The sequence below is a fragment of the Phodopus roborovskii genome, unplaced genomic scaffold, assembly GCF_943737965.1.
Source record: "Phodopus roborovskii unplaced genomic scaffold, PHOROB, whole genome shotgun sequence".
Taxonomy (NCBI): domain Eukaryota; kingdom Metazoa; phylum Chordata; class Mammalia; order Rodentia; family Cricetidae; genus Phodopus; species Phodopus roborovskii.
The window spans coordinates 26039874-26059701 of record NW_026126549.1 but is presented as its reverse complement, the minus strand read 5'-3'; the positions used below and the strand labels follow the sequence as shown (position 1 = coordinate 26059701).

Here is a 19828-nt window from a genome sequence, read left to right as displayed (position 1 = left end):
AGCTATGTCTGTAATTCCATAGTGCAGTGTTCCTAGATTTTTTAATTAAAAATTTTAATTTAGAAATTTAAACCCTGAACCTTAAGAGAGTCTTGTCTACTGATTTAGAGAGGGTTTCTTTCATTTTTCCTTTTGAGACAGGGTTTTTCTTTGTGTATCCCTGGCTTTCCTGGAACTCACTTTATAAACCAGGTTGGTCTTGAACTTACAGAGATCTACCTACCTCTGACTCCTGAGTGCTAGAATTAAAGGTGTACATTACTCCCTTCCCGGCCTGGAGAGGATTTTTTTTAACGTGGGGCAGGTAGGTGGGCAGATCTTGTGGCACCAAGTCTTCTGCTCCTATTTCATAAGTATTGTGTTATTTAGCACAATGTCAATGTTTGGCACCTATTGGCATCCAGCTGGCATCCCTCTTAGAGAAATGTAAGGGAAAATGTAAGTCAGATCTTTGGCCTTTTGTTATTGATGGTTCTGGGCATTGAACCTAGGTGCTTACCTATGCTAAGCAATCTATTGTTTAGTGACATCCCCAGGATAGCCCTTGTTTTTAAAGGCTCTGGGTTGCAGTGTTGGTTACTGGGTAGTGCTGTAGGATTTACCAAGGTCCAGTAGTTGGCAGGCACACCAGTGATAAGGAATCTACATTATAAATTCAGCCCTTTGGATGTTACCTTGTCTCAGAGTAATTAGAATATTGTTACCCAACTTGTATTGTGCTAGCTCTGATTCTTAGTGCTGTACCTTGTTGGGTGGCCATGTTACCTCTTCCTCTGTGCAGGCAGTAATTTAGTGAGTGTGTCATGAAGCCATCAAGGGTGACAGGCACCCAAGGCCTTACCTCCTGCTTCATGAGAGAGGTTGTTTTGTGGTAGTTGGTGACATTAGAATGGTACTTGTAGGTCATTGGGAAGATAACAAAGTGGTAGAAGAAAGGACACGTCAATGGCTGCATTGATTCATTTGGGCTGCCTTTAGGAAGGATCAGATCTGTGGGGAGGAGGACTTAAGTAACAGACAGGTCACCTCAAGTTCTGAGACCACTACCCCTGGTTTATGTGGCGCTGGGGGCTGAACCCTCAGTTTCGTGTATGTTAGGCCAACATTGCCACCCGAGTTACATCTCCAGCCCTGCACACACTTTTTAACTTGGATGAGGATTTGGCTTGGATTTAAACCCTCTCTGTTCTCCTATGTGACGTGGCAACAAATTATCCAACAAGTTACTTAGGATGGGGGTGGGGTGGGGGTGTATTTCTCCTAAAATGGATGTAATAGTGCTAATCTTCTGGGGTTGGGGGTTGGGGGTTACTCTGTATATTTTCTGAGCTCTTTGCAGACAGGTGTTTAGGAGCCTCTTAGCGTTGCCACTTTGTATTAATGGCTTTCTTCATGGATTTTGCGCAGTAACTGATGGTTGGCCAGTCAGTGTGTCCTTAGATCCCCAGGTCCCTGTGGAGCTATGCTCTCCTTAGTGACAGTGTGCAGTGGTGCATGCTGGTCACGCTGCTCTTATTTATGACAGACTCACAGCCAGTGGCTCCCCGCTCTTCTGGAGGTGCAGGTGGTGGGGGAGGGAAGCGCCGTGGCAAGAAAGAAGACTCCCACTGGTGGTCCAGGTTCCAGAAGGTTTGATTTCAAACTGTTGACTTTTGAGGTCGGGTTGGTGGCCCCAAGGAAAGCCCATATAACTCAGATCATATTTCCTTACATAAACTGTCCCTCTCTGTCTAGGGTGACTTTCCATGGGATGACAAGGATTTCAGATTGTACTTTCTCTGGACTGCTTTCTTTTGGGGTGGAGTCATGATTTATTTCCTGTTCAAGAGTTCTGGGAGAGAAATCACATGGAAAGACTTTGTCAATAACTACCTTGCTAAAGGAGTGGTAAGTAATGTGGGGGTGGGATGTCACAGTTCTCAAGGTGGAATGCAGCTATGTTAGACAACAAAGTGGTCAACACTCACTTTTCCATTATAAAGTTCTTTGCATACTGATATTATTCATGAAAGTTTCAGTAAATATACACTTATTTATTTATTTATTGTTTTTCTGAGGCAGGATTTCTCTGTGTCACCCTAGCTCTCCTCGAACCCACTCTGTAGATCAGGCTGGCCTCAAATTCACAGAGATCCATCTGCCTCGGCCTCCAAGTGATGGAATCAAAGGTGTGTGCCACTTCTTATTAATTTTGTTTTAGTCTTCTTTATGTGTGTGCATGCGTGCAGGCCAGAGGACAACTTGGAATTATGTCTTTCCTTATACAATGTAGTCCCAGGGGTCAAACTCAGGTTGTTGGCTTGGCAGAAAGTGTCTTTACTTACTGAGCCATCTCACTACCCCCCTTTGGATGGTGGGGTTTGTGGGGGGGGTGTCAACAAGGTCTCTATGTAGCCTTGGCTAACCTGGAACTTGCAATGTGGCCCAGGCTGGTCTCAAACTTAGAGGTATGTAGTGTATAAAGTGACAACATGACCACTCTAGGGTATGGTTGAGGAGGAGGCTGTTATTGTATCTGTGAGGGAAACTATAGCCAGAGGTATCTGGCTGAGTTCAGAGAAGGGAGAAAAGGAATAGATTGATCATGGCCAGCAGACTGGAATTGGCTGTAAGAGAGACGGGGCAGAGCAAGAGAGGAAGACAGTGCAGGAAAAGGGAGGAGGCCACGAGAGGAAGAGAGAGCATGTGCAGCACGAATAATAAAAACCCAGAGACAGATACTGGGATTCAAGCTGAAGATAGAAAAAACAATACAGCCAGCCAGTAGGTCTTACCAAGGCTGAATTGGAGAGCCTGTCTTTCTTGTGCCTTGAAACTAAATCTCACATGAGACCCTTTGCTTCTTCCTAGTATACCTCCCTAGTGCTGGGATTAAAGGTGTGAGCTCTGTTTCTCTTTTAGACTGATTCACTCTCATGTAGCCCTGGGTAGCCTTGAATTCACAGAAACCCATCTGCCTCTGGCCCTGGAATCCTGGGATTAAAGGTGTGTGCCACCACTACCCAGTTTCTATATCTGAATAGTATGGCTGGATTTGCATTCTGATCTCCAGTGGCTTTATTAGATTATAAACAATATAAGCATGGCCTAAATAGCAGGGTCATATGGGATAAGAAGCTGGGGGAAGGGAAGGAAGCCCAGAAACTGGAGAAGTTTATGGTGGTGGGGTGGGGTGGTGTGGATAGGGGGATGGATGAGTAAGTCACATTAAATAACTGTCAAACAAAATACAGGTACTTACATACTGAGGGAGCTTGGAGGCCAGCATGCACTTTGGTATGCTAATAGGTACCACAGACAGCCATTTGTCCCTTCTGCCAGTAAGAAGGGAATGGCTCCTTTGGTAGAGGGGAATGGGTGGGCGCCAGAATTTGGGGAAATGATTTCCTTTGGACCTGACATGTACCACCCTGTGCAGTGGTATTTCCAGGATTTTCTAGATTGTGTCATCACTTAGGATGTTATGCATGTGAACTGTGCCCATTTGAACACATTAGTGATAAACTCAGAGTCACCAGTAATGAGTTGGTGTCGCAATAAGGATAAATGAAAAGGACTTTCTCTTGGAGTAACTTAACTAAGAGCAAACCCAGACTTGAATTCTCCACTTCTTTCTTCCTGTCTGTTACCTGCCTGTTATATGAGTCTGAATGTGGCATGTGGCCTTCATAAAGGCCCTCTTATGAATCTGTCTATGTGTCTATGTTTCCAACAAAGGGTTTTGTTCTCCTATTAAAGAGGACAGGAAGCACAAATAGGGGAGGAATGAGGTATACTTTACAGATCCCTAAGTTTATCAAGGGATGAAGTCATTACAAATGACCCCAGCTGACCCAGGTAATAAACAACACATGCTATCAAGCTGTATGTTGGTTCCAACATTATTGGTGGATATTTGTTATATAAGGTTGTTTTCAGTCTGCTTACAGTTTCCAACACATATTACCATAACCACATACACGTATGCATTACTCTGGGTCTGGGTATGGAGGACTTTGTGTGTGTATTTTTTTTTTAATATTCTCTTTTTTATTTTTTAAAGATTTATTTTGTATACTGTATTTTGCCTCCATGTGTCCCTGCAGGCCAGAAGAGGGCACCAGATCTCATTATAGATGGTTGTGAGCCATCATGTGGTTGCTGGGAATTGAACTCAGGACCTCTGGAAGAGCAGCCAGTGCTCCTAACCTCTGAGCCATCTCTCCAGCCCCAGGAGTATATATCTTAAAGCCATAGTATGCATTAGTTTTTTCCCCCCATAATTACATGGGAAATCTAAGGCAATTAAGGACAGCTTCATTGTTCTTTTAATGCAGGTTAAACAAACAAGCTGAATACACAGTAGGATAGCAGCCTTAAGTGACCTAAGTGTGTCTTGTTAACTTGGTGGTGGGGTCCAGCAAAAGTTTCCATCTCTTAGAATGTAAGAGATATTTTTGTGATAAAAATGCATTTCCACAGGAAGCAAGTGCTCTTATAGTCTACCACTGAGCTATGTCCTTAGCAAGGTTGTGTATCCTATGAATAAATTAGTTTCTGTCTGATTTCAATGTTGAGCACTGGGCATTCGGGAGTAGAATTCTCAGTCTCCCTATATTTGTGTTGTTTCATAGTTTTTCTTGCTGTTGAGCTCTCATTTCTTTTGTACTATGGATTAATAAGATACAGGAAATTATTTAGATTCTTTTGTACTTTAATCCAAGGAGCTCACATATGGTGGAAGGAGAGGAATCCCGCCACAGAGTACCTTTGACCTCCACGTGCTTGCTGTGGCATGTAAATGCCTTCCCCATACCTTCCTTCTCTTTATCCCTCACATATAGAAATCATAGTAACAATAATAAGAAATTTTAAAATCAGATATAGTTAGGAGAATAAAGAAAACAAGTATATACTATTTGATGTTTTGGGAATGGGAAAAAATAGAGTCTTATAACACCACATGTTAGAGATGAAAGCAGTCAGAATCTTTGGCTAAGAAGAGTGTAAATTGGAGAGCCACTGTGGAGAGCAGTTTGACAATATCTAGTACACTGAAGGGCTGTATGCTCTATAGCTCACCCTTCATCTAGCTGTCTGTAGACTTGTATCCCAGAAGAACTTTCCAGACGTTATCTACAGGGTGTTCACTGCAGCCTTGGGTAGGACTGTGTACAAATTGAAACAGCCTAACTGCTAATGAGCGTGGAGATAACATGGAGTGTACTCATCAAACTCAAGGCTCCACAGAATTAAATGCCAATGTAGGTAAACCTTGCATATGTAGTGATGAAAGGCATAGGCAGGTGTATCTTTGTGAGTTTGAGGTCAGCCTGGTCTACAAAGCAAGTTCCAGGATAGCCAGAGCTATTACACAGAGAAACGCTGTCTCAAAAAATCAAAAGGGAAAAAAAGAGTTATATACCTTTTTGAAAAATAGTATTTTGTTTGTTTTTTGAGACACGTTTCCATGTAGCTTTGGAACCTGTCTTGGAACTCGCTCTGTAGACCAGGCTGGCCTCGAACTCACAGAGATCCACTTGCCTCTGCCTTTTGAGTAGTGGGATTACAAGCATGTGCCACCATGCCTGGCTATTTTTCTGCATTTATTTGTGCATTATGTATGTGTCTGGTGCCCACAGAAGTCAGAAGAGGTGTCACATGCCCTGGGACTAGGGTTCCAGATGGTTGCCATCCACTATGTACATTCTGGGAATGGAACCCAGATCCTATGTGAAAGCAGCAAGTGCTCTTCACCACGGAGCCATCTCTGTGTGCTCCTCATCCCCTCCATTTTGTTTTGATATATGGTCTCAAGCCTGTAGTAGTCCTGACTGACCTGGACTTTGCTTAAAAAACGAGAATAAAATAACATCTCAAGCATTGTCTGTAAACTTATGTTTAAATATTTGCCTTTTTTAACATTCTAGGTGGACAGACTAGAAGTTGTCAATAAGCGTTTTGTTCGTGTGACCTTTATACCAGGAAAAACTCCGGTTGATGGGGTAAATAATCTTATAAATTGATGTGAGTTAATTGTAAATTAACCTATTTCAGGTTTAGAACTGACAAGAAAACATCCCTTGGATTACATTAGATATGACCGTTGGGGATAGTGGGGTCTGCTGTGCCACAGGTGTGACACTTGCTGGTATGTGCATGGAGAGGCTTCCATGTTGGGTTGGTTTGGATAACCATTTCATAGAAGGGACTTGTACATCTCAGATTTTGGTCTCAGATTTTCCTAGGATTTGGAACCATTTTCCTGTGGATCCTGAGGGAGTCATTATGTAGAATAATTGTCTCCGCTAGGTTCCTCAAGGAGTTTGTCTCCAGGTACCCAAGAGTCCTCCAGCCCTAAATATTAGAAGGGCAGTGCCCCACATAGCATTTCTGTTATTTTTCTGCTGGCCTGTGTTTGATTATCACTGTCACCTCAATCCCACCTCTTAAGAGGGTCCTCAAGGTGAAATGAAATGAGTTAATGTGCACATCAAGGGCTTAGCAGTGCCTTACATAGTGTGTGCACTGCCAACTTGAGCTGTTACTATTGTATTACACTGGGCTTTACTTTGGAAATAGGCCCCTGGGAAATGGACAAGAAGAAAAGAGTACTTGTTTATCTACAGAAAGGATTTTCTTTTCAAGTAGGTTTTTAAATGCCTTTCTTAAAAAAAAAAAAAAAAAGTTTATATTACGGTTTTATTTTATGTGTATGGGAGTTTTGCCTGCATGAATGTCTGTGTGCCATGTACATGCGATATCTGTGGAAGTCAGAAGAGGGTGTTGGGTCTTCTAGAACTGGCATTAAGAGTTGTTAGCTGATATGTAGGTACTGGGAATTGAACTTGGGTCCTTCTGAAAGAGCATCCAGTTCTCTTAACCACAGAGCCTTTCTCTAATCCCATTGTGGTCTTTCAGTTTATAAGTTTCAAGTTACTGAGGAATATTGCTAAGGAAATAATTACTTGCTAAGGATTGTTACATGTTCTCACCAAGTTTAAAACACCAAAACAAAACAAAGCTTTTTTATTTTTAGTTTTCAGTGTTTATGAAAAAAATTGTGTTTTTGAGACAGGGTTTCTCTCTGTGTACTCTGACAGCCCTGTAACTCCTTTGTCAACCAGGCTGACCTCAAACTCACAGAGATCCATCTGCATATGCCTCCCCAAGTGCTAGGATCAAAGGAGTGAGCCACCACTGCCTGGCTTTGAAAAATCCTTAATGGGTTAAACGCTTTAGAAAATTCAGAGTTTTGTTTCTTTTTCATTCTAAGGATATTTGTTTTTTCTGTTTTTGTAGCAATACGTCTGGTTTAATATTGGCAGTGTAGACACCTTTGAACGGAATCTGGAGACTTTGCAGCAAGAGCTGGGCATAGAAGGGGAGAACCGGGTACCTGTGGTCTACATTACTGAAAGTGATGGGTAAGAAATCATTTCAAGAACATGCTTTGTGCTTTGTGCACATGCCTATAATCGTAGCACTTGCTGAAGCAAGAGCATTGACAATGAATTTGGTACCAGCTTTGGGGACATAGAAAGACCTTATCTCTAAAAGCTGGAAAAATAAATAAATAATAGAAAAACATATTTGAGTACCAGTGCTATTCATGGCTTCTTATCCTTTGTCACCAAGTGACAGGTTACAAATTTAAAGTCTTTTTATTTTTAAGGATTTTTTTTGTTTGTTTATGTATTGTATGTAGATGAGTGCTTTGTCCTATGTGTACACCTGTACACTAGAAGAAGGCATCAGGTCCCATTATAAATGGTTGTAAATGACCACTATATGATGCTGAGAGTTGAACTTGGGACCTGGAAAAACAGCCAGTGCTCTTAACTCCTGAGCCGTCTCTCTCTAGCCCATATAAATTGAAGTGTTAAGTAGGCCTTGCTCTGTTTGGCCATATTCCAAAATAAATCACCAAAAAATGAAAATAAAAATAAATCATTAGTACATGACTACCTTCTTTTCTACATGAGTATGCATCTCTTGATTAAGCAGGATTTAGAGTATTATGTCCAATGTACTATCCTTATAGGGTTTTTGCATGAAGAGCCCTAATGAAGGAGAGTCACCCCACCTTTAGCTGTCATTTACCTTTATAGTTGATAGTTTTCCAGGATTTAAGAAATTATTCCAGGCCGGAGAGATGGCTCAGAGGTTAAGAACACTCGCTGCTCTTCCAGAGGACCTGGGTTCAATTTCCAGCACCTACATGTGGCTCACAACTATCTGTAATTCTAGTCCCAGGGGATCCAGTGCCAACTTCTGACCTCTGTGAGCACAAGGCATGTACACGGTGCACAGACATCTATGCAGACAAAACATTGGTACATACTTAAAAAAGGAGAAAAAGAAATGCTTTCTCTCTAGAGCTATTTCTCTTAGGGTTGATCTCAATAACTCCAGCTGAAATTTGGGCAGATATTCCTGTATGTTGAGGATACATGGGCTGGGATGTAAGTTTTTAGTACATTAATTCATCATCAGTATGGTCTATCATGGTAGTATGCATACTGGTAATCCCAGTGCTTGGGTCATTTTCATTACATGCAGAAGGTATGTCCTGCTAGGAGACAGTCAGCTCTGCAGTGACGTTAACACTGGATCAGTTTTCATTTTTTTGTATATGTAAGGACAAAAAAATCCTACGAGTTAGTGTGTTAATTATACTGTTGGTATTACTCATAGCAAGAGATTTCTGTAGTTGGGTCTGCCACATAGCTGATTGGATGCTTTTGTGTAAGATCTTAAGGTGGTTGTCTGATTTGATAAGCAGGTATTGGTGTTACAGTGTTATAAACTGGATTCCAGAAGATGACTAATCCTTATGTGGAATGCCTGGGGCCAGAAATATTTTCAGAGTTTGGAATGTCTGCATAGCTTTTACTGATTGAGCATCCCTAGTCCAAAATTTGGAATTCAGATTTGTCTAAAATTCTACATTTTTAAAAACATGGTCACACCAGAAACCATAGCTTTTCAGTACTTCATGTTTCATATTTTTAGATTAGGGATGCTCAAAAACTATAGAAAGTTTTATTGCACTTATTTATAAACTTGTTTTCCAGTGCAGGTTATTTTCTTCCCTAGTTCTTTTTTTTAAGTGTTTAAAAATATGTAAACATTTAGCAAATTTGTACTGAGAAGTTACATTGAATAAAGATTATTAAGACAAACCAGTGGTGGTGGTGCACACCTTTAATCCCAGCACTCAGAGGCGGAGACTGGTGGATCTGTGTAAGTTCGAGGCCAGCCTGCTCTACAAAGCTACACAGAGAAACCCTGTCTCGAAAAAACAAAATAATAATAATAAGAAGAATAGAAAGGTTATTAAGACAAAAGGTAGACTACACCCCAGGCTTTGAGGCGTCTGTGCAGACCTCATATTGCAGAGTGTCTACTGGAAGAGGGCTTGAAGTCTGTTAAAACAAGAGGCCTGTGGCACTCAGGGAAAAGATATTAAACATTGTATGCATTATTTTCCAAATTGTCATGCTATTAAATAAAGACATTTCTTGAGGTTGAGGCCTCCCTAAGAGAACTGGAATCTGAGACTATACCAGGATTATGCTAAACTTTTAAGTGAGTAATAGGAAATAAAAGAAACTTGGTTGTGGTTAGCAGTGCTGTGCATATTAAGATGGAAAATAAAATATTGAGTCATTCCATGACTTTAATAATACATATATGCCAAGATTCTCCTGTGCCTCAGACAGACTACTACAATATTTGAAATGATAGCTTTTTGGAAATACTAGCTTTTCAACGATTGCCCAATAGCTGAAGTGGTTAGGAAACTTAGCATCAGTCTTACCAGCTGTACTGTTGTGTGTTGTCCTCCAGTTCCTTCCTGCTGAGCATGTTGCCCACGGTGCTCATTATCGCTTTTCTACTCTACACCATAAGAAGAGGGCCTGCTGGCATTGGTCGGACCGGCCGGGGAATGGGTGGACTCTTCAGTGTTGGGGAAACCACGGCCAAGGTCTTAAAGGATGAGATAGATGTCAAGTTCAAAGATGTGGCTGGCTGTGAGGAGGCCAAGCTAGAAATAATGGAATTCGTGAATTTCTTGAAAAACCCAAAGCAGTATCAAGACCTAGGAGCAAAAATCCCAAAGGTAAAAAGGTACTTGGAGAGGATTAACTCCAATATTTGTGTGTGTCTTAAGCTGTCACCTTATTACTTACTCATTTAGTCATTCTTCTTTCTGATCTTTGTTTTTGTCTGATTCAGCTCTGTAGCCTGTCATATCTCATTGTGTGCATTTTGTGTATTCCTAAATGTATTTGGTTTTTTCTCCTCATGGAAGCCTTCTTTGATTGGTCTTTGTTCTCCCTCTAGTCTGTTCTCCCTCCCTTGGCAGCTGTAGCCCCTAGTAGCATTTTCATACTGCAGAGGCCCACCTAGTCTTTTCCACTGAGTGCTGGGTCATCTACCCATGCCTGAGGGTCTTGGCACAGCATTGTTGAAGAAGAGACAATACTAACGTTCACTTCCAGCACATACCTCATAGGCGCTGTGCTAATGTTGGGCCTGTACCTTTTCAGCTTTGCAGCCCTTGGCTAAATACAAAGTAGCAGCTTGTTATTTGTTAAATGGGGGTTGAATATGTTTGCTAGCACAAGGGTCTTGTGCATGTTAGCTAAGTACTCTTTTTGCATACATTTTTGAGACAATCTCATTAAGTTACCTCTGCTGGCCTTGAGCTCTTCCTGTAGCCCAGGCAGGCCTTGAATTTGCTATCCTCCTGCATCAGCCTTCCAAGGAGTTGGGATTGTAGATCTTTGTTACATGGCCCAGCTTGGATTGGCTGTTAAGTGAATAAAATAATTCCTTAATAAAGCTTACCTTAAAGAAATGCTTAGGGGCTGGAGAGATGGCTCAGTAGTTAAGATAAAACACTTATTTGGTATTGAGTCACAGCATTTATATCGATCGGGTGGCTCACAGCCACTGTTAACTCTAGCTCTGTGGAATCCAATGTCATCTTTTGGCCTCTGTAGGCACTCACATACATGTGCACACACATAAACATACATACATAAATACAGATAAATATTTTGTAAAAGAGATGCCTTTGTTTGGTAGATAGGGTATAGCCCTTGTTGGCCTGGGACTTGGTGTGTATACCTGGATGGTCTCAAACTCAAAGAGATCTGTCTGCCTCTGTATCTTATGGTGACATTAAAGGCATGTGCCACCATACTTGGTCTGCTTTGTAAAATAAGTCATTTCTGTGATTTTCATGTCCCATTTTTTTGGATAAAAAAATCATGTTCATGGTAAAATAATTTGCTGTTAGTGACTTTCACATTGTACCTAAGGCAGATGAAAATAAACAAATTTTAGAAAGTATTTAGGTGTTGTATTACAGCCTTATAAGTGCATCATTTGACCATATTATTCATCTCTCCACACACAGTATTTGGAAATAGGAGTCATGTATATCATGATAATTAAAAACCCAGAGACAGATAATTGAGGTTAGAGTTTCAAGCTACAAACCAGAGAAGCAAAGTAGCCAAGTTTCTTTTCATACTATTAGGATGAAAGCTTAAAAACTACTAAAAATAACCACCACTACAATATTCAACCATTAAAACAACCCAAAGTGATGTTGAGGATGAAGCTCAGTGCTCTGTGCATGCTAGCCAAGTCTGTCTCTGAGCTACCCAAAACTCAGCATTGAGGGTCTCTGTAAGGGAGTATTTGAGATTTGCCATCAGATAACCACAGTAGCCTGAAACAGTTGTCTCTCTAACAACCCTCTTATCCTTACTACTGTAAAAACATTATGCTGTAATGTAACTATTCCACTTGTCACTAAGATTTAGAGACAGAGGTACCCTTTGCAATAACTATGGATGTGTAGTTTCTGTTTTCAAGATTCTGATTAGATGTAATCTCTCTGTCTGAAGGGTGCCATTCTCACCGGCCCTCCAGGTACTGGTAAGACGCTGCTAGCTAAGGCCACAGCTGGAGAAGCCAATGTCCCTTTCATCACTGTCAGTGGATCTGAGTTTCTGGAGATGTTTGTGGGTGTTGGCCCAGCCAGGGTAAGTCTTGTTTTGTTCTGATGATGGAACTTCTTTATTCCAGCCTGTTCCCCTGGGGGGTGGACTGGTGAGGATGGCCCTGTTTCTGGGGTCCAGAGTGACTTCTCACTGGTCACCTCATCCAGTCTTCCAAGGCTATACCATTAGGGCCTATGTGATTCCCATTCACCTTCCTCCACCCCAGCTAGCACTGTAGTCCATCTTAAGATAATTTATACATCTCAATAAGTGGCTCTACTGTGTGGGTAATTTCTTTTGGTAGCAACTTTATTGAGGCATATTTAGTAATTGACATTCTGTATACAACTGACATGAGTGTAGAGTTAAATGGCTTTTAGTCATTTTAAGATAAAACCCAAGTCCCTTAATAATCTCTCATCCCCTAGCCCTAAGCAGAATCTAACATCTTTATTTTTCCTATTTCAGGCATTTTAAGTAAATGGAATTGTACAATGAGTGATCTGTTTTGTTTTGGACTTTTTGTTTCGTATTTTTAAAAATTAAGCTGGGCTTGGTGGCACATACCTTTAATCCCAGTACTCAAGAGGCAGAGGCAGGCAGATTTCTGAGTTCAAGACCAGCCTGGTCTACAGAGTGAGTTGTGGGACAGCCAGGGCTACACAGAGAAGCCCTGTCTCGGGGAGGGGAGGGAAGTCTTCCTCTTTCACTCTGCACATTCCTTTAGGCAGTCTCACTGAACCTGCAGCTTAGTTTTCTCACTTAGGATAAAAGCCAGCAAGCCCAGCAATCCTCCTGTCTCCTTTACAGATGTATGCTGGGATGCCCAGCTCATTACACAGGTGCTGAGAGCCAAGCCCTGGTCCCCCTTATCGCCCAGCAAGTCCTTTTAATGGCTGAGCCATCATCTCTCCAGGCCCCAGTAGTGTAGGTTTTTGTTTGTTTAAGATAGGATCTTATGCAGGCTACACTGGCCTTGAACTTCTGACTCTTCTCTCTCAGGCTCTTAGATTACAGGCATGAGCCACCATGCCAGCCTTGTGTATATGATGAGGGGGGTGTTGTTTGTTTATACTGTTTTACCATATGTGTGTGTGTGTGTATATATATATATATAGGCAGGTACACATGTCATGTGTGGGTGTCCACACAGGGGGCCTGTGGAGATCAAGAGATTGATTTGCAGTAGTTTTCTCCTTCCGTAGTGTGGGTCCTGGGGAATCAAGCTCAGGTCATCAGACTTGATGGCAGGCATTTGGGCCTGCTGAGTCATCTCTGGGTCGTGCACTATAGCCCTGGCTAGCCTGGTATTTGCTTTGTAACTCTGTTTGGCTTGAACTCACAGCAATATGTTTGCCTCAGCCTCCCAAAAGATAGGCTTATAGATGTGCACCATCATTCCTGCCTGTGGACATGTCCAAGTCATGGTATGAGTGTGGAGGTCAGAGGGTGGCTTTGTGGAGTCAGCTCTTGCTGCTTGAGATGGTCTTTCTCATTTCTTCTGCTTGTGATGTATGCCTGCTGCTCCACACACTTCCCATCTCCAGTGTGCTGGATTTTTAGATATGTGCCATTGCATCTATCTTTTTTTTTTTTTGGTTTAGTTTTTCAGGGATTGACCCCAAGGTGTCAGCCTGCAAGCCTTCATCATTTATTAAAGAAGTAGCAATTAATAACCCAGGTATCAACTCCAGAATATTTGTTACTATGAATTTGACTGTATATAGAATATATACTGGGTGCATTACATTCTCAAAAAGGCCCCAGAGAAAGGAATTCCTTTTCACTAGGGCATTAACAGCTACAGCCTCTAGATCTCATAATACAAAGTCTTAGTTTTTCCCTGTGATATATAGTGCTGAGAGGTCCCCTTTAATCAGTTAACAGCACATGTTGCCAGTCACGTTCCCCCTGAGACTTAACATTTTCAAGGACGTTTTGCAAGTCATCCAGGGGAGAGATGTGAGGTACCTGATTTGTTCAAGACCCTATCGACCTTCCTGGCACTGAGAGATATGCATGCCCTATTGCCAGAGTGTTATTAAATGTGCCTATAGGCACATAAAAACTAGAAGCCTTGTGAATTTGAGAGAACTTTTAGAAGAAGGAACTTTTGGAAACTTTTTAGAAAGAACTTTTGGAGAGTATTTAAGGAGGGACTTTTAGACCCTAAGAGAACTTTAAGAGAGTTTTTAGAGAACTTTTGAGGAGAGAGATTTAAAGAGAGCTTTTGGGAAGAACTTTTTTTTTAAAAGAGCCATGAGAGGATCGTATATGTGAGCCAGTTTATTTTTTCTTGGCCCTCAGATCAGAACTTTTTAACAAGCCCCTATCTGCCTACTGTAAGCCTCCTCTCTGAACCAGTGATATTTACCTGTTAAGCCTGGTTTTAATTTAATTAATTAAATAATTGGTGATTCTGTTATTGAATGGTCAAGGGTTTTTCAGATATTTTGATTACTAATTCCTAGTTGGATAATTGGTTTGCAAATATTTTTTCTTTGGGATAGAATCTCACTATGTAGCCTTTGACTGATCTGTAACTTGCTTTGTAAATTAGATTGGTCTCTGATTCTCAGAGATCCAGCTGCCTGTGCCTTGTGAGTCCTGGGATAAAGGCATAGCCTACCAATGTCCAGCCAAAAGTCATTACATTCTTAATATATAAAGGCTTGTAATTTAGGCAATGAAGGGATTGTTTGTATTAAATTAGAGAGATCTGTCTCCTGAGTGCTGGAATAAAAGGTGTGAGCCACATGCTCAGCACAGAGGGTTTTTAAAAACAATTTCTTTGGGGCTGGAGAGATGGCCCAGTGGTTAAGAGCACTGGCTGCTCTTTCAGAGGCCCTGAGTTCATTCACAGCAACCATGTAGAGGCTCACAGCCAACTGATGTACTCTTCTGGCATGCAGGTTCTGTATGCACCATATACATAAAGTAAATACATATTTAAAAAGTATTTTAAAAACCCAATTTTTTCTCATTTTTGTGTGCATGTATGTGTATAAGGTGGGGGAGGGGAAGGAGAGTTGCTGGGGGAGAGGGAGAGAGAAGGAGGGAGACTGTATGTGTGTGAAAGGAAAGGGGAGATGGCAAGGGCAAGGGAAACATGGGCTGGGACCTGAGAGGTCAGAGAGAGTATGGACCCCCTAGACTGGAGTTGCAGGTGGTTGTGAGCTGCCCTGTGGGTGCTGGGAACCAAACAGTTCCTCTAGAAGAGCAGCAGGTGCTTTTAGCCACCGAGACATCTCTTTAGCCCCTATCACAAAGGATTTTAATTTTGATGCAAGTCTTTATCTAGTTTTTGTTTCTTGTGGTTTGGTATCATGTTTAAGACTCCAATCCAAATGAAAGTTGTGAACATTTATTCTTGTGGGCTTTTTTTTTAATATAAAGTTTCATATTTTTGCCTTTATATTTAGCTTGTGTACGGTTTTTAGTTCATTTTTTATATGTGGCATGAGGTATAGGCCTAATCTAATTCCTAACCATATGTATGTCCAACTTTCCCAACAACATTCACTGAAAATATCATTTCCTCTGCTGAATGATCTTGACACTATCAACCATAGATACATGGGTTTGTTTCTAGACTCTCAGTTCTCTTGTATTTTACCTATGTCAGAAGTACACGGTGGTGTTACAGTATTTTTTAAACATATGAGGAGATAGCTTTTAATCAGAAGGAAAGTGTTGTGTTAGCTTTTGAAATCAAGTATGCTGCTGGGGATCTCAGAATCATGCTGTCTATAGTTAATGGAGCAGGTGGGTTGCTAGGGTTTGCAGGACAGCTAAGTCCCAGAGAAATGGAAGAGGGAGTCAGACGATAGGATGGTATGCACAAGGGGAAGTTGAAAATGAAAGGTGTGTGGTGGTGGGAGAGCTGAGAAGGGGATAAAGCCTTGGTCAGTGAGACGCTTAGGATGTCTTGGAATTTAGTATGCTAGGTGGGTTAGCAGGGTGGACAGCTCAAGGCTGGTTTTGCAGAAGGCCCTGTGGCAATGTGACCTTGTCGGAGTGGGCAGGGAACTGAGAGTACAGGAGTCACATGCATGTGTGCAACACAAAGGATAAAGTGCCCATATAACATCCGGAACGTGGAGAATTTTGATGTAGTAATCACAATGATTTTCTACAGATTAAAGACTATAGCCTCTTGTTTGGAAAGTACTGTGACACTACCTTGCGCTTTGACAGCATTGTTTTTTTGTTTTTATTTAACATTTTAAGCACAGAAAAAATATGTTAAAAACCTTTTTAAAAAGTTAAAAAGTATCTTTTAAAGTAGTGGTAGTAGTAAGGAGTAGTGGTAGGGAAGAGGGTTGGTCCCACTGGCCTGAGAACAGTGTGCAAACCCCTTCACTTGAGAGCTTTGAGGGGTTCAAGTCCAGTTAAGGCCAGGAGCTGTAGGACTGGGCAGGGTTCTTTGTTGTTGTTTTTTGTTTTGTTTTGTTTGTGAGACAGGGTTTCTCTATGTATCTCTGCCTGTCCTGGCACTCACTCTGTAGACCAGGCTGGCCTCGAACTCACAGAGATAACACCTGGCTCTGCTTCCTGAGTGCTGGAATTAAAGGCGAGTGCCACCACTGCCTGAGCAGGGCAGGGTTCTTTGGATCACCACTGCTCTGGAACTGGGATTGGTGTTCTCAAGGACGGTGAGTTGCTTTAGGGGATATATTCAAGGCAGGGTAGGAATGAGAATCCAGAATCTAGGCAGGAAAGGGTGACAGACTCTGAGCATGGGGAGCTGGGTTGTACACTTGGAAGGACTTGAGGCTGATGGTAGGGTTTCCTTTTTTCTTCCCAAGTTGTGGCCTCAAGAGGGACAGCCAGGCTATCTCTGTGAGTTAGAGGCCAGCCTGGTCTAAAGATCCAGTTCCAAAACAGGCTCCAAAGCTACAGAGAAATCCTGTCTTGAAAAACAAAACAAAACAAAAAAACCCAGCACATGCAGTCAGGGCACAATAAGGTGTGGGTTATAGAAATTATGTTAAATTACATACCTTAAGACAGTTGCCATTTGCTACCATTTCCTATTTTTTTACTCCTTAAATTTTTAAAAATTATGTTTTTGGTTATTTTTATTTTATTATTTTTGTTTTATTTATTTTATCCACTTATGTATGTGTGTGGGCATATGTGTGCTGCAATGTGTCCAGGACAACTTGTGGGGGTTGGTTCTCTCTTTCCATGGGGTAGTTCCAGGAGGTCAAACTCAGAGGTCTGCAGGCTCAGTGGCAGTCACCTCACCAGCTCCACTACTTACAACTGAAAAACTGTCTGGATGTGTACTGGAGTCACGAAAGATTAGGGTTTGACAGTCTTTAGAGAAGGAGCAGGCTTTTACTGTGTAGGCCAAGTTGTCTTCCATTTTGCAGACCTCCTACCCCAGCCTCCTGAGAGTTACAATTCCAGGTGTGTGCCACCATGCTGCTTTGAGGTTAGTCTTGCTAAACTAGTAACACTGACTTGACAAATAACTCACCTTCTTTGTGTCAAGGTCCGAGACTTATTTGCCCTTGCTCGGAAGAATGCCCCTTGCATTCTCTTCATTGATGAGATTGATGCTGTGGGAAGGAAGAGGGGTCGAGGTAACTTCGGAGGACAGAGTGAGCAGGAGAATACGCTCAACCAGCTGCTTGTGGAGATGGACGGTGAGCATCACCCATCTGTGAAACTGAACCTCTAGTTTTCTTGATCTCTAAATGAGGATTGTTATTGGGACACAGACCTTAAAAAGTAAAAGAACATACTCTGATGACTCAGCAGAGTATCTGAGGCCAGCCCCAGTACCCACATGGTGGCTCACAACCATCTGTATGTAACTCCAGTGTCAAGGAATGAAACACCCTCTCCTGTTCTCCACAGGTACATACAGACAGGCACCTAGTGTTTTACACCTTAACTGGCATCCTGCCTCAACATTGATGATAAGATTATATTGACTAAGAAAATGGGTGACATGATGAACAAAAGAGCTAATGGCTCTCCTTTTGAATGTGGTTCTGAAACATTACAAAAACCAAGTGTAGTGAAGTGTGAATTTGGCAAATACAGGTACTTTTTAACCTTTGTGGGTTTGCATTTAAGTTGAAAATATCCTAAGTCCAAAATACAGTAAGTACCCCTGACTCACAAAACTTTCTACTGCACAGCACAGTGCACTATAGGGTGAGTTTCTTAAGGGTGATGTGGCTGGATGGGAGTTGCAGCTCACTGCTGCCACCCAACGTAGCTAGAGAGGATCAAGCCAAACACTGCCGGTCCTGTGAAAAAGGCAGGTTCAAAATTCCATGCTGGCCAGCCTTTTTGTCAGTGAAGGAGGCAGTTTCTGGGGCTGCTGCATCCTTCCTGCTGAAGGTGTGGACACTTGCCTGTGTGTCCGTCCACACAAAGGGAAGGCACAGTGCTAGGCATCACACTGGCTTAGATGAGGATGCCATGCGTAGTGACAGGCTGTGAAGGTGGAGACCTGGCTTCGTTCTGAGGCAGTCAGTTCACTCTTCCAGGTTCAGACTGAGTTCAGACTGGAGTGCCACTCGGGGTGCCAGCCTGTGCACTCTTTCAGTGCCTGTGTCCTGAGGTTGAGGTTGGAGGAGGGGTGTCAACATTTGAGAAAGGCTGAGAAAACGAGCCATTCGGGGCCAAAGAGATGGCTTAGTGATTAAGAGCATGCACTCATTTTACCAAGGACTCCAGTTTCCTTTCCAGTAGCCCAGCTTGTTTAGCATAAAGCTATCTGTAACTTAGCAGCTCACAACCACCTGTGACTCTAGGGTATCCCAACTTCCATGTGCATACACATGTAATTAAAAATAATAAAAATAGCCACGCGGTGGTGGTGCATGCCTTTAATCCCATCTATATGTATGTATGTTTGTGTACATATATATATGTGTATGTATATATATACACACACACGTGTGTGTGTGTGTGTGTGTGTATTTATTAGAATGACTAACAGACTGTGGTCCAGCTAGTTCAGCAATGGCTGTGTCTACCAAGGGAAAGTCTTAAGAATCCAGTAGTTGTTCAGTCCATGATGCTGAGTCTCAGTAAGTCTTCAGTATATACCAAAATCCTGAAGAAGTAGGTTCTAATGCTAGTGAAGGGATGAACTTGCCAGAGAGAGGGAGGGCAAGCAGGCTGTGAGAAAGCTCCCTTTTTCTGTGTCCTGTATATAGACTGCCACCAGAGGGTGTGGCCCAGATTATAGGCAGATCTTTCCACCTCAGAAAAATCAGACTTAAATTGAGTGTTCATGCTTCAAATGATTTAATTAAGGGGAAAAAATTCCTCATAGGTATACCCAGCTGTTAGGTTTTAGTTATTTCTAGTTGTAGTCAAGTTGACAACCAAGAATAGCCATCATAACAGTTGACAATAACTGTTTATTTCAGAGTAGCTATCAGAGGGCCTTGTCAGTGTTCTAGCACAGGTGCTAAGTGTCTGAGTGAGTGATGGATGTCCAGTTATCCTGACCTAATAAATAATCACACATTGTTTCTCATGCTGGAGTCATATTGTACCTCATTTATACATTCAAGTGTGTTTCAGATAAAACAAGTATTTCTGAAAATATGAATAAATATTGGCCAAAACTTTAATGTGTGATTATAACTAAGAACAAGGTGACTAGTGAGAAAAATGATTTAAGTTTTTGGCTTAAAAAGTATTACATAAGGATCTGGAGAGATGACTTAGCCGTTCACAGTAGTAACTGCTTTGCCAGAGGATTTCAGTTTGATTCCCAGTACCCACATGACAGTTCACAATAATCTTTTTTTTTTTTAATTTATTATTTTAGATGTCGATCCCAGTTCCCT

General features: G+C 41.8%; 1 protein-coding gene across 1 annotated transcript in view; it reads left to right on the top strand.

The window, feature by feature from the left end:
* The window catches only part of Afg3l2 (AFG3 like matrix AAA peptidase subunit 2), a 41907-nt gene that overhangs the window by 4569 nt on the left and 17510 nt on the right, over positions 1-19828 (top strand). Inside the window, exons 4-10 of the mRNA XM_051201203.1 lie at positions 1526-1629; positions 1735-1887; positions 5910-5984; positions 7282-7406; positions 9832-10105; positions 11907-12044; positions 17503-17656. Of these exons, the coding sequence (XP_051057160.1) occupies positions 1526-1629; positions 1735-1887; positions 5910-5984; positions 7282-7406; positions 9832-10105; positions 11907-12044; positions 17503-17656 (1023 nt within the window). The remainder of the gene's footprint in view (positions 1-1525; positions 1630-1734; positions 1888-5909; positions 5985-7281; positions 7407-9831; positions 10106-11906; positions 12045-17502; positions 17657-19828) is intronic.